Source organism: Barbus barbus, assembly GCF_936440315.1.
Source record: "Barbus barbus genome assembly, chromosome: 3".
Taxonomy (NCBI): Eukaryota; Metazoa; Chordata; class Actinopteri; order Cypriniformes; family Cyprinidae; genus Barbus; species Barbus barbus.
This window is the reverse complement of record NC_136731.1, coordinates 38,569,744-38,583,832: the sequence shown is the minus strand read 5'-3', so window position 1 is coordinate 38,583,832 and position 14,089 is coordinate 38,569,744. Positions and strand designations below refer to the sequence as shown.

At 40.0% G+C, this 14,089-nt stretch overlaps 1 protein-coding gene across 1 annotated transcript; it reads right to left on the bottom strand.

Moving 5' to 3' along the window:
* Nucleotides 1–978: 978 nt before the first annotated feature.
* Nucleotides 979–13,355, bottom strand: LOC306858854 (transmembrane protease serine 9-like). The gene is made up of 14 exons (XM_079399622.1): nucleotides 13,214–13,355; nucleotides 11,538–11,558; nucleotides 11,268–11,436; nucleotides 10,923–11,188; nucleotides 10,681–10,820; nucleotides 8,809–9,033; nucleotides 6,931–7,224; nucleotides 4,971–5,106; nucleotides 4,769–4,858; nucleotides 3,412–3,432; nucleotides 2,973–3,141; nucleotides 2,399–2,667; nucleotides 2,166–2,305; nucleotides 979–1,903 (listed from the first exon to the last, which is right to left on the bottom strand). Exons 1-14 carry the CDS (start codon nucleotides 13,266–13,268, stop codon nucleotides 1,619–1,621), a joined length of 2,280 nt encoding a protein of 759 aa, XP_079255748.1. The 5' UTR covers nucleotides 13,269–13,355; the 3' UTR covers nucleotides 979–1,618.
* Nucleotides 13,356–14,089: the final 734 nt, after the last annotated feature.

Below are 14,089 nucleotides of genomic sequence, written 5' to 3'. Positions count from 1 at the left end.
AAGGCTTAATAGAGCTGTTTAATGTAGTTATATGATCAAATTAATCAGCACAGATTAAATATATGTGACCCTGGACCACAAAACCAGTCTTAAGTCGCTGGGGTATATTTGTAGCAATGGCCAAAAATACATTGTATGGGTCAAAATTATAGATTTTTCTTTTATGCCAAAAAACTTTAGGATATTAAGTAAAGATCATGTTCCATGAAGATATTTTGTAAATTTCCTACTGTAAATATATCAAAACTTAATTTTTTATTAGTAATACGCATTGCTAAGAATTTCATTTGAACAAATTCAAAGGAGGTTTTCTCAATATATTGATTTTTTTTGCACCCTCAGATTCCAGATTTTCAAATAGTTGTATCTCGGCCAAATATAGTCCGATCCTAACAAACCATACATCAGTGGAAAGCTTATTTATTCAGCTTTCAGATTAGATAGAGAAATAAAATATCTCAATTTTGAAAAAATTACCCTTATGACTGGTTTTGTGGTCCAGGGTCACATATGTGTCCTTCTTATGTGAAATAATCATAAATAAAAGTTTGATTAAAGCATTGAAGGTTGCAGTTGGCAGCTGTTAGCGCCCTGGTGTGCACAGGCTAATAATTTCTCACTGGCGTATAACTGAACTCAAACATACATGGGTAAAGGCAGGGCCCATGAGCTGCAGCCCAGTTAAGCCCAATGGCAAGTCCGGCCATTTAAGAATGTCAAAACGACATTTTGAATATTGTGATAACTTGAGCAGAATCTGAAAGCTGAAACATTGATTCTTATCAGAAGTAACAAAGCACAGATTGCTGCGTTCACACGGTCATTGAATGAGTTTTAGCATGCAGGTCCTCTGCCAGATGGCACACTTGGCAACTAAATGGTAACAAAATTTTGCAGTGCATAAACTTCGGCTAGATGTCATCTGCCAGTACAAACAATTAGCCTATGTGCAGTTTGCCTCAACTCATAACTCAAAAGCTTTTCCTCATTTATTTGGCTGATATAACATGGAATCAGACAAAATCAAGTACAGGTTTCAGAAAGATTTTACATCTGGGCCCATCAGTGTGCCAGTGTTACATTCCTTCCCTGTTTATTACAGAGTGTACAGAGTTTGATTGTTCTGCACTTCCACTACAGAAATGAAGGCCAGAGACAAAGTATTAGGTTATTGTACCACAAAAATGTTTTTAAATACAGAGCGACTGCAGTGCATTTGTATTCTTTCATTTTAATAAAATGTGTGAACAATGGCTGTGTGTATAGGCCTACACACACATGCATGCATGCTAACAGAACACTAGTACTACTAAAATATTAGTACACTAATAGTACTATAATACTTTTAAGCATACTACACTCTTAAAAATAAAGGTGCTTCAAAAGGTTCTTCACAGCGATGCAATAGAAGAACCATTTTTGGTTCCACAAAGAACCATTCAGTCAAAGGTTCATTAAAGAATCATCTCTTTCTTGCCTTTTTATAATTTGAAGAACCTTTTGTGAAACAGAAAGGTTCTTCAGATGTTAAAGGTTCTTTATGGAAAAAAGGTTCTTCTATGGCGTCGTGAAGCACCTTTACCAAAATGACATAAATCAGAGAATTAAGACTTGGTCATTAAGAAAATACAAATAAGGAGAAAATCAGAGGAATGATGGATGAGGTGAGAGAAAGGGAACATAAGAGGAGACTGGGTGAGCCTGAGCTGGATTCAATAGAGGTGAATGAGACAAATCCTGGTAGATCGCTGCTTATTTGGGAGCTGATCCAAGACTGGTATTGAGACACTCTGGTGTAAACGCCAGGGAACTTGGGTAGTCCACAGTCTCGACCAAAACTCACAATGCCAAACTGAATCCACTGGGAATTGTTCTTATGTACCATTGGACCTCCAGAGTCTCCCTGCATAGATTAAGAAAACTTAGTGTTAATATCTCTGACAGTATACAAGGTAAAGCAATTTTAACCTCACAAGAGGGCTAAACTGAATCGAACACTGCATCACTTCTTACTGTACAAGTTTGACACTGCGGTCCGGAGCAGGGATTCATAACCCAGGGTCAAAAGTGGTGCTAACCCCACTTCTAAATTACAAGTGTGAACTTTTTACAAAGCCAATAACCCAATAAGCCAGTGTGAAAACTCGAAGTAAGTGATATCGTACCTGACATGAATCCTTTCCACCCTCATTTAGTCCAGCGCACAGCATGTTGCTTGTAATAATTCCTCCGTAGGCCTTGTTACAAACACTGTTGTTTACAATCGGTATCTGCACCTCCTGCAGTATGTTTGGAATCTGGCTGTCTTTAACATTAATGGCACGGTGGAAAAAGTTAAAACATTTTCTGGTGACGCTATACAACGTTTTGAATCATAAACATGTTTGATTGAACTCACCTGCCGAATTGAGTTTGCCCCATCCAGTGATCCAACTCTTAGTACCTCCACCAAATACACTTCCAGCGGCCGCCAGACAAACTGGCCTAATATGATTAGAGAACGTCACAGAAGAGGAGAGCTGCAGCAGTGCTATGTCGTTGTTTTGGGTAGTTGAGCTATAGCTGGGATGGGTGATGAGCCGAGTCACTGTCCTGGAGATCTCATTCGGGTTTGAGCCCGATTGGAGTTGACGGCCAAGGTAGATTTTTACATTATTTGAGGCGGTACTGTAAATAGAGACAAATATCAGTCTTAATTCCCATACTATCTGTCTACATATGAAGAGTTCATTTGCAATTCTCAGAAATCATGTTTTTTCCTTGTGCATTCCAATTAATCTCAATTAAACTGCAGTTGGGTTATTTTGACTGGGTTAAAAAATAACAAAAAAAAACAGGTTACTAACACAATAAAAACATGATGAGATAATAAAAAGCATGATTTTAAATTGTAAAATTTTAAAAACGGAATTATCTGTTTTCACAAATAAACTCTTCATATGCAGTGTTTTGTTATATATATCACTTCATACCTCTGGAAGCAGTGAGCTGCGGACAAAACCCAGTCTTTATTGATTAGAGTTCCACCACAGAAATGGCTTCCAGACATAATTCTATGAAGGCTTGCTTGCCAGGGCCAAGACCCCTCAACTGCACCTTGTCCTCCAACAATCTTTGTATTGAGAGGAGCCTGACCGCACACTGATGAGAGAAAAGAAGGCTGATTTTTCTGGTTGAACTCAACATGAAATCAAAATTATTTGAATAAACAAAATAATCTTAAATTGTTATTAAATATATTCCATTTATATATATATATTAAATTAGTACTATATCTTTATTATTGTGGAAGATTAATAATTAATTCATTAATTCCAGACCAATTCAATCAAAACACAAATTTTTCACTTTTTTTGAATGTATCATTTTGTTGAATGTATTTGTATGGGCATTAAGAGCATAGAAACTTACCATCTAACTGACAAAGTGAGCCTGTAATAAGAAAAATGGAGAAATAACAACATTTTGAGTTGTTAAATGGATCTATAAAATGAATGTTATTGTTCTGTGTGTTAGTTTTCTTGACAATGAATTTAGTTCAGAACTGGTTTGCACACATATCACATATGCGGGTGTAGCAGAGGCCAGCGGGTAAGTGCTGTGCAGGTTAAACCTCACTCCCTGACCTCAAGTGCATGGCGCTCTAGCGACTGACGCTAGAGGCCGTGGCCTTTAGCCTCCTTGTTAGAGTGGAGGGGGTGGAGTAGGACCGCGACACTGGTATAAATGCACTGACACAGGCTGATAAACTGGTTCTTTGAGCAGCGTAGTTTGCATTCATGTCATTATTGTTAAAGACTTGGTTTACCCCAAAATAAAAAAACTTAACTCTTAATGTCATTTCAAACAGACTGGTATTTGGAATCATGTATCAGTCTCTCTGACCAGTACTGGGAACACTCAAGGAAGAGCAAAGCTGGATTTCAAGATTTTCAAGATAAAAAACCTTAATAACTAAATACATTTTGATCTTTTTGTAAAATCCTTTGAGGTGCATTTTTGTAACTTGGTTCGATCCAGTCCTCTTTCACTTGCATTAAGAGAGTGGCCAGAATATTCTTCACAAATTTGCCTTTTTGTTTTACACATGAAAAGAAATACGGGTTTGCAAAGGCATGAGGGTGCATACCCAGTCAAAAAACTAATTATGTATTTATTTATACAGTTTTGAACATTATCTATCTTCCTTTAAGAACATAGGGCTACCGGTGCCAACATTGAGCTCACCTGAGTTTTTACAATAGAAAGATTATTTGTAGCCTACATGAAAATTGCGTTTTTGTGGTTATTATAGACTCATAAACACCTTTTAAATGCTTTTATTTTATTCAAAAAAGAAAAAAAAGAACAGAAACTAAAAGAAAAAAGCCAACAGCCAATGTCATTGTAGGCTTGTTTTCATGATTCCCAAAACATTTTCATCAGAAATAAATATGCTGGTGTTTAATCATGTAGGATAGACTGAAAACCATTCATCAGTCAAGCTACTGTTTGTAACTGATTCCATTTACTTTTAATATTATAATGATATTGCACTTTACTATTCTGAGTGTTTAATGAAGTAACATTAATTTCAGGTATTAATTTTAGGTGGTACAAAGAAAATAATACATGTTAATTAACAAAAGGTGTCCTATCATCTTGTGATGAATAGGCCTACATAATTTAATCCAAAATACAACTTTAATGTATTTCATTGCAAGCTTAAACCAAAGTTATTAAACAAGATCTTGCTTATTATTCATTTCAGTGTCATATCAGATCTTACCTGTTATGCTAAGAAGTATGGCTCCTGCAAAACACACAGCTTGACACAACGTCATCCTCATGTTACTGTCTGCAAAAAGTTTTCTGTTTCCTTTACAGAAAAATGTCTAAAGCAAGTGCTGCCGCATTCAGAAGGACCCTGTTTAGTTTACCTCTGACACACGTTTTATATTCTGGCCTGCTGCAGTGTTTTTAGTACACACCCTGCTCGTCTTTGATGACTGGATGCTTCTCTAATGCTCCTAATATGAGTGACAGACTGTCACTGTAACGCGTCAGTGGTTGTAGACAAATAAGGCGCTCCACGAAGGAATAAACAAAGGAGTAGTCTTTAATAAACTGCATCAACACACGTAGACAATAAGTTAACTCAAGATCAGACAAACATAAGGGCAGAACTGAGGACTTATAAAGGGAGAGGAACAAACAAGGAAACAAGATGATTAATCAAACACAGGTGATGGGGATCATTAACTAACAGAACTGAGACAGGAACGAAAACAAGAACTTCCAAATAAGGGCAAAATGGAAACTAAACAGAAACAGATATGTTACAGTATCTCCCCCTCCCGGAAGGTGCGTCCCGCACCGTAACAGAAACATCGGGGGGCGTCCTGGAGGCTGGAGCAGGGCCAGGACAGGACAGGGAAGCCTCCAGGGCGGATCAGGAGACTCGGGAGACCATGGTGGGACTGGAGACTCGGGAGGCCATGGTGGATCAGGAGACTCGGCAAGCCATGGTGGATCAGGAGACTCGGCAAGCCATGGCGGATCGGGGTCCTCGGACGGCCATGGCGGATCTGGGTCCTCGGACGGCCATGGCGGATCTGGGTCCTCGGACGGCCATGGCGGATCTGGGTCCTCGGACGGCCATGGCGGATCTGGGTCCTCGGGCGGCCATGGCGGATCGGGGTCCTTTGTGGCCTTGGCCTTTGGCCTGGCCACACAGACTGAGGCTATATGGCCCCCCCCCAAAATTTCTTTGGAAACGTTCCCCTCTGGCGGCCATACTGGAGGAGCAGGTTCATGGGAACGCTCAGGAGGAACGGGCGCATGAGGGCGCTCTGGAGGAGCGTGCGCTGGAGGGCGCTATGGATGAGCGGGCGCTGGAGGGCGCTATGGAGGAGCAAACTCTTGGGGGCGCACGGGAGGCGCGGAGCTGGACAGAACCAGCGGAAACGAAGGAGAGCTGGACGGGACCAGCGTAGACGCAGGAGGGCGCTCTTGCAGCGCGGACTCTTGAGGGCGCTCTTGCAGCGCTTGAGGGCGCTCTTGCAGCGCAGATTCTTGAGGGCGCTCTTGCAGCGCAGACTCTTGGGGGAGCACGGGAGGCACGAAGCTGGATAGAACCAGCGGATACGAAGGAGAGCTGGACGGGACCAGCGGAGACGCAGGAGGGTGCTCTTGCAGCGCGGACACTTGGGGGCGCTCTTGCAGCGCGGATTCAAAGAGGCGCAGACACAGGGCATTCGGGATCGGCACTCCTGGCCGTAGTCTGGGAACTGGATTCGGGATCGGCACTCCTGGCCGTGACTGGAGAACTGGAATCTCGGGGTTCGGGATTGGCACTCCTGGCCGTAGTCTGGGAACTGGATTCGGGATCGGCACTCCTGGCCGTGACTGGAGAACTGGATTCTCGGGGTTCGGGTTCGGCACTCCTGGCCGTAGTCTGGGAACTGGATTCGGGATCGGCACTCCTGGCCGTGGTCAGAGAACTGGATTCTCGGGATCGGCACTCCTGGCCGTGACTGGAGAACTGGATTCGGGATCGGCACTCCTGGCCGTGACATGAGAACTGGATTCTCGGGGATCGGGATCGGCACTCCTGGCCGTGAATTGAGAACTAGATTCTCGGGGGCGCTCTGAAAGTGCGGATTCAGAGGGGCGCTCTTGTAGCGCGGAGCTGGACGGAACCAGCGGAGACGAAGGAGAGCTGGGCGGGACCAGCGGAGACGAAGGAGGGCTGGGCGGGACCAGCGGAGACGAAGGAGGGCTGGGCGGGACCAGCGGGAACTCAGGTGGGCTGGACGGGACCAGCGGGAACTCAGGTGGGCTGGACGGGACCAGCGGGAACTCAGGTGGGCTGGACGGGACCAGCGGGAACTCAGGTGGGCTGGACGGGACCAGCGGGAACTCAGGTGGGCTGGACGGGACCATCATCACCGTCCTGGGCGGCAGGACCATCATCGCCGCCAACGGCGCAACGGTCATCACCTCTTTAATCGGCGGGATTATCCTCACAGCGGATGGCAGATTAGTTCCGACTCGGGCCCGGACACTTCCCAGACACTGGAAAATCCCCATTCTCCAACATAATCCTGTAGTGTCTGGGAGGTCCATGGGATAGAAGTAACTGGCCCCGAGCCGGAACAGGTGGAGGATGGCTTCATCGTGCAGGTCCACTGCCGCTGCGAGCTTGCAGAACTCCTCAACATACCCATAGAAAGAGGGGTTCTGCTAAATTAACGAGATGAAGCGGTTGATAAACTCCATCTCCCTCTGTGATGGTCTGATCTTCTGTAACACGTCAGTGGTTGTAGACAAATAAGGCGCTCCACGAAGGAATAAACAAAGGAGTAGTCTTTAATAAACTGCATCAACAGACATAGACAATAAGTTAACTCAAGATCAGACAAACATAAGGGCAGAACTGAGGACTTATAAAGGGAGAGGAACAAACGAGGAAACAAGATGATTAATCAAACACAGGTGATGGGGATCATTAACTAACAGAACTGAGACAGGAACGAAAACAAGAACTTCCAAATAAGGGCAAAAAGGAAACTAAACAGAAACAGATATGTTACAGTCACTTTGCCTTGTGCCATTAAATAGCTATTTTATACACTTGTTTCATACACAGGCCAATTATATGTTACACTCTAAAACATGCTGGGTTAAATACATCCCAGTGCTGGGTAAATATTGGGCAGAACACATGCTGGGTTGTTTGCTTAACCCAACCTTCTGGGCAGTAACCCAACCACTGGTTTTGTCCGTATTTTACCCAGAGCTGGGTTGTATTTAACCCAGCATTTTTTAGAGTGTACTACTTAATGCATCTTGGGAAAGTTGATTGTTACATTTTTACTCCAACCAACATATGTGTGGATATTATGTTGCCACAAGATGGCATTAGTCCTTTGATCTCTGGAATAGGCCTCACTTGTAGGGAATCACTTTTGTTTAATGTATGGAACTTATATATATTGATTTAGACTAGATCAAATAAAAAATAAAAAAACATGTTTATTTGTTGAATTTGTTGATACATCAGGCTTTTATGGCTCATATTAGGAGAATATGGAGTTCAGACTTGACAGGAAGAAACACCTCATTTTTATTCAGAGCAATATGCAATTTGGTTTTATTTGAATATTTATATGGCCAAAAGATGAAATTCTGATGTAATGTTAAATCATCGAGGTCTTTATATCAGTAGAGCAGACTGCTTAATGAATATAAATATCAATTATCACTCTATATCTCCCAATAAGTTGTCTGTTTTTCAATAACCAGTATCTCTAAACACAATGCAGAGCACACATGCTTTAATTACTACTCAGAGATAAAGTGTTATTGCAAATAATATAAAACTTTAATACACATGTGGCTGCAGTGCATTTAAAAAAAACAAAAACAAAAAAAAAACAATCAGTCAATAAAAATTTGATAGTCAGTAGTCAAAGACAATAATTAGCTATGCATTATAATTGTGTTATGTCTCACTTATGTCTAATTTTTTGGTCAAATATTTGCACAAATTCCACCCTCGTTAAGCAAAAATTCTGAGGGCAAAAGCTTACTGAACTTCATTAGTGTGCAGGAAATAAGAGTAAGAGCTTCCCAAGAATAGTACATTTTTAAAAAGGTAAAGAACAAACAACAATATGACTATGCACCTACTTCACATTTTAATGAAAACTTGTACAGCACAATGCCCACTTAATCAAAGAACCCTGAGAACCGTAATTCAAACGATCTCTATGAAGAGAGATATAGGGAGCATATGAAAGGAATGATGGAGAATGTAAGAGAAACTGAAAATAAAAGGAGGTTAGGAGAGATTCTGAATCCATTGTTGTTGAATTCGACAAATCCAGGTGGGTTGCTGCCTATGGTAGAGGTGATCCAGTCCTGGTACTGAGAGATTCTGGCGTACACACCGGGATATTTGGGGTCAGCACATCCAATACCAAAACTCACAACGCCGGACTGAATCCACAGAGAGCCATTCCTAGTAACCAATGGACCTCCAGAGTCTCCCTGTATTGATAAACACAACATTTATATATATCTATATATATCATTTATGTATCTGAATATATACAGTGAGCAACTGTCCAAAACTGACTATTAAAATCTGTGCAGAACCAATCATCAACCGGTGATTGATGCATGGCAGCTGGAAATATGTCCGAATGTCATCTGACTTGCTCTGATGTCATGCTGACACATTTCAAAAAGTCATGCAGGGGAAAAATCAAATTAAGTACCCGTTCTCATGACCCGTTCATAGCCACTTTGCACTAATTTGTTCCCTCATTTTGATTTAACTATACAATAAAATTACTTTGTTTATAAGGCACATTTGCTTGGCCTAAAGTTGGCCTAAAGTGCTTTACAGATCAAGCAAAAAGAAATTAAAAAATAATAATATATATATATATATATATATATATATATATATATATATATATATATGTATATATACACATACATATTGTCACGTCACACTCAGGAGCGAAGGGACGAGGAACTTCTTCAGAACTTAGACTTTTATTGACAACACTCAAGAATCGCAGGAGGCACAGGAAAACACAGAATGACGCTCAAATGAAGATCATCGACGATAAGACCGGACACAGAGGCAGGGAAACACAGGGCTTAAGAAGGGGGGACTAAACTAGATAATTAATAGAACATGGCTGGGGAATAATAAACTAATGACATCAAACAAGGACAGGAACAGGAAGGCCAAATATGGGCACGAGAGGAGGGGAAACACAAGACACAGAGAGACAAAGTCTGACACCACTCCCCCCCTCCCGGACACTACAGCCGGAGCCCTACTACCCCCCCCCCCCCCCCCCCCCCCCCCCCCCATAAAAAATTCCTTGGGGAAAGTAGGGACTCTATCCGACTGGCATGTTGGAGGACCGGGCACTTGGGGGCGCTCTGGAGAAGTGGACTCTTGGGGGACTGGCCCTGGAGAAGCAGGCACCGGAGGGCGCTGTCGAGGAGTGGGCACAGTGATTTAAGTTGTGTGTAGTGCATAACAGTGAGTGTCAAATATCAATTCTTTGGGAGTGGCAAATTTAGAGTTGTAATGTTTGGGCTAGGGCAGTGGTTCTCAACCTTTTTTACTCCAAGGCCCCACTCCTCTCTGAGTAAATACTTTAAAAGTAAAATACTTAAAAGTATGTGAAGCTAGATTATCTTTAACAAATAAGTACAAGTCAACCTGCCATGCCAAAAAAAGACCACAGGGAGACGCCAAAGGACTGCATATAGCCACGATATGGACAAAATCACTAAACAACACACCAAAACACAAATGAAAAATTAAACCATTCTAAATATGTGCGGCTGGATGTTATCAGTCAACAGACAGGTCCACTGTCAGAACAAGCTTTTTGGAGCGTCTGATACCCATATGTACATAAACACCTCTGATCCAAATCCATTCTCACAAACTTCTCCAAAGCACACTTCTTCGGTGAGTACTATCTGTTATAGTAGACGGACCCCATTGGACTAGGCCTAAGGTCATTGGGTTAGTGTTGATTGCCCATTAGACTGGTTTTTTTAAATAATATCTTGCAACACTGATAGATTGTTAATGGTAATGTAAAGCATGAAGGTGATCCAAAACATGTTCATTAGGGTTCATATGAATGACTGATGTCTTACCTGACATGAATCTTTTCCGCCCTCATTTAACAATCCAGCACAAAGCATATTTTTTGTGATGCCTCCACTATAAGCATCATTACAGTCACTGCTGCTCACAACTGGTATCATCACCTCCTGTAGTATGTCAGGAGACATACCTGTGACAGATCAGAGGACAATTTTTGCAGCTTATAATGTCCAGTTACAGTAAGTTGTTGAGCGTTACAGTATTGTTGTTTTGCAAGCAAATCTTCACTCACCTTCAGACTGTAGTGCTCCCCAGCCAGTGACCCAGCTGTCTGTATCTGCAGCGAATTTACTACCAGCAGCCGCCAGACAGACTGGCCTAATGTAATCAGTGAACGTCACAGAAGAAGAGAGCTGGAGAAGTGCTAAGTCGTTGTCATGGGTAAGATCGTAATAATCAGGATGGTTGATGAATGTCTTTACTGTTCTGAGAACTTCATTAGGGTTTGAGCCCGACTGTCTCTGACGTCCCAGGTAGATCGAAATGGTACCCAGGGTGCTGTGCATAGAGGAAGTCTGTTTTAATTAAACTAGCATCAGTTGATAATAGTGTCTTGAGTTGTATTTAAACTTCATACCTCTGGAAGCAGTGAGCTGCAGACAAAACCCAGTCTTTGTTGATTAGACTCCCACCACAGAAATGGCCTCCAAATGTGGAGCTTTGAATGCTGACTTGCCACGGCCAAGACCCTGCCGTTGCATCCTCCCCTCCAACAATTTTGGTGTTTAGGGGGGCTTGACCACACACTGATGAGAGGAAAGATGATGTGGAATTCCCAATTAAAATGATATACACATAATATATGTGGAACTCTTGTTTTATGGTCGTTAAATCTATGACAACTTACCATCTAACTGGCAGAGAGAACCTGGAAGACAGAGATCAAAAATTTAGATGAACATGCATGGAGTTGATGAACTGGTTTGTGTGGCCTGCAACTTTACTCTTTCACCTTTCACATAAGTGTTGGGACATACCATTGACATACCATTGGCATGAATCAAGATAATGGTTTCACGTGCATTATAGGATTATATCCTGGCTGTGAAATGATTTCATTGTTTTGACAGGAAAATAGAAGCTGAACCGGTCAGTAATGTGAGCTAAATTAGGAGGTCTGTTTCATACCGTGTGACGTAGCAGTGTAACTATAGCAGCGGGTGCTTTTTACACTGACTGCATCTCTATACAGTAAGTATTTGTTTTAATAATGGCCATAAATCATAAAATGGTTATCAGGAATTGGCCTGTGAGAGCTATGCTTGATTCAATCTAATTTACATACATCATTTTCACATCAATCTGTGGAATCAAGTTTATATCTAAATGGTAATTAATCAACAAATCAGGTTTTAATTTTATTTTTATTTTTTTAAACAGTGGGTAAGTATATTATTATTATTAATATTAATGGAAGTGGCAAAATAGGCTCACAGAAACTACTTGCAATTATACTGTTAAAAATTATTTTCTGAAGTTCTTTTGTAAAATGTTCATGTTTAATTCAATGTGTTACTTCTGATTCTTTGTATTTAATTTAATAGCCATTTTAAGTAAAAATTATTTATACTCCAGTTTTTCCTGCTACTGTATGTATCCTATGTTTGTTTGAATGATGTGCATAACACTATTCCTGTTAACATACTTAAATACACCCTATACTTACGTGTGCAGCTGATGTAAACAGCCGCTTTCATGATCTTTTATTTACCCCAGTGACATACTTGGACTTTAGCTTATCTACATGAAAATAATTATGCTTTAATATGATAATATTTCATAGATTTGACATATACCCATTTAACATTATAAAAATAAAGGTTCTTTTTTTTTTACATCTGTGGTTCCATGAAGAACATTTAATATCCCTAAAACTCAGATCAGTTAACCCATGGCATTATAGCAAACTATATTCTTAAAAATAAAGGATCTTTATTTCCTCCTTGCCTTTATTGTTCCGTGAAGAACCTTTACATTGCGCAAAAGGTTCTTTACAGTGGAAATGGTTATTTAGATGATTAAAATGTCCTTAACATAAAAAAAATCAAATAAATAAATACATTTTAAAACTGTTCACAGGTTTTTTTAGTTAACCAAAAAATGGTCCTTCTGAGGCATCACTGTGAAACCCCCTTTTGGGACCATTATCTATGAAATATTTAAATGGAATATTCAAATATTATTAATAAAACAGTAGTATAATAGACAGACGAATGTATGTATTTTAGAACAATTTACACTCTTAAAAATAAAGGTGCTTGAAGGTGGCATCGCTTGAAGTACCTTTTGAAGCACCTTTATTTTTAAGAGTGTAGTTCAAAGTCCCATTTTAAACTTAATTTCAAACATAAGACTTCAAATCAAAAGGTGTTACAATCATGAGAAACATAGTTTATGTGTTTGCACCAATTGCCATTTCAGGTATCAGTGTGTGTGTTCATTAGAAACAGGATTTCAATAGACTTGTCATTATCAAACAATTTAAACATTATTAAATCTATACTTAATTTAATTTATTCTCACCTGCTATGCTGAGAAGAATGATTCCAGCAACACTCAAAGCTGCGTTTAACTTCATACTTCTGCTCTTCTCTGTGGTCTGACTGCTGTTTCCTCTACTCTCGGTCTCTAATGATCATCAAGCAGTCTCTCCCCCAGCCACTATGAGTGTTTGACTCATCTTTTTTCAAGTACCTTGTATTGTGTATTTACTGTACACGCCCCAGTCACCCTTACAGGTAATGTTAAGGATTACTTATTGAGCTCAAGGTCACTTCACAACACAACACATTACAACATTTCAGTTGTCTCAACTTGGAGTTTTTATGACATTGTTTATAGTTTAGCATACAAAGCCATATTCTGAATGAGCATGACCGAGCAGACCTACATTATGTTATAAATAAAATAAATCTTCTATTTTCTTTTTTCCTATCATAAACTTTCTCTTACCTGACACCTGAAATAAACAATAAACCTATCCAGTGAGTCTAAGAATTTTAGTCGCCTCTGTTTTTATTATTTTAATCATCATTTTAAAATGAATATGTGGCAGTTAAACAGAAAGATACACTTTGGAAAGAATTCACTTATGCTCACCTGCATTTATTTCATAAAAAAGAGCAATGTTAAAGAAATTAGAAGGAAATTAACATTATTTATTTATTTAGAATTTATTTCTATTACATAGAAATTTTGTGTAAAATTATACACTGTAAAAAGTGATGTTGATTTAACTTAAAACAAATTGAGGAAACCCCTTTTACAGTTAAAAAAAAAAATCATTTTAATTTGACAATTCATTTAACTTATTTTTTTAAATTATTATTTACTTAATTTTAAGGCAATGGGTTTCTACACTGTAAAAAGTGATAAGTTGAGTTAACTTAAAAAAAAATA

Bases quoted from the DNA above. Each gene is read 5' to 3' on its own strand.
- LOC306858854 (XM_079399622.1), bottom strand. From the start codon at position 13,268: ATGAAGTTAAACGCAGCTTTGAGTGTTGCTGGAATCATTCTTCTCAGC. The intron at 10,821-10,922 runs GTGAGTGAAGAT...GATCTGTCACAG, and splicing joins GGGAGCACTACAGTCTGAAG to GTATGTCTCCTGACATACTA. The intron at 2,668-2,972 runs GTATGAAGTGAT...CTCTATTTACAG, and splicing joins GCAGCTCACTGCTTCCAGAG to TACCGCCTCAAATAATGTAA.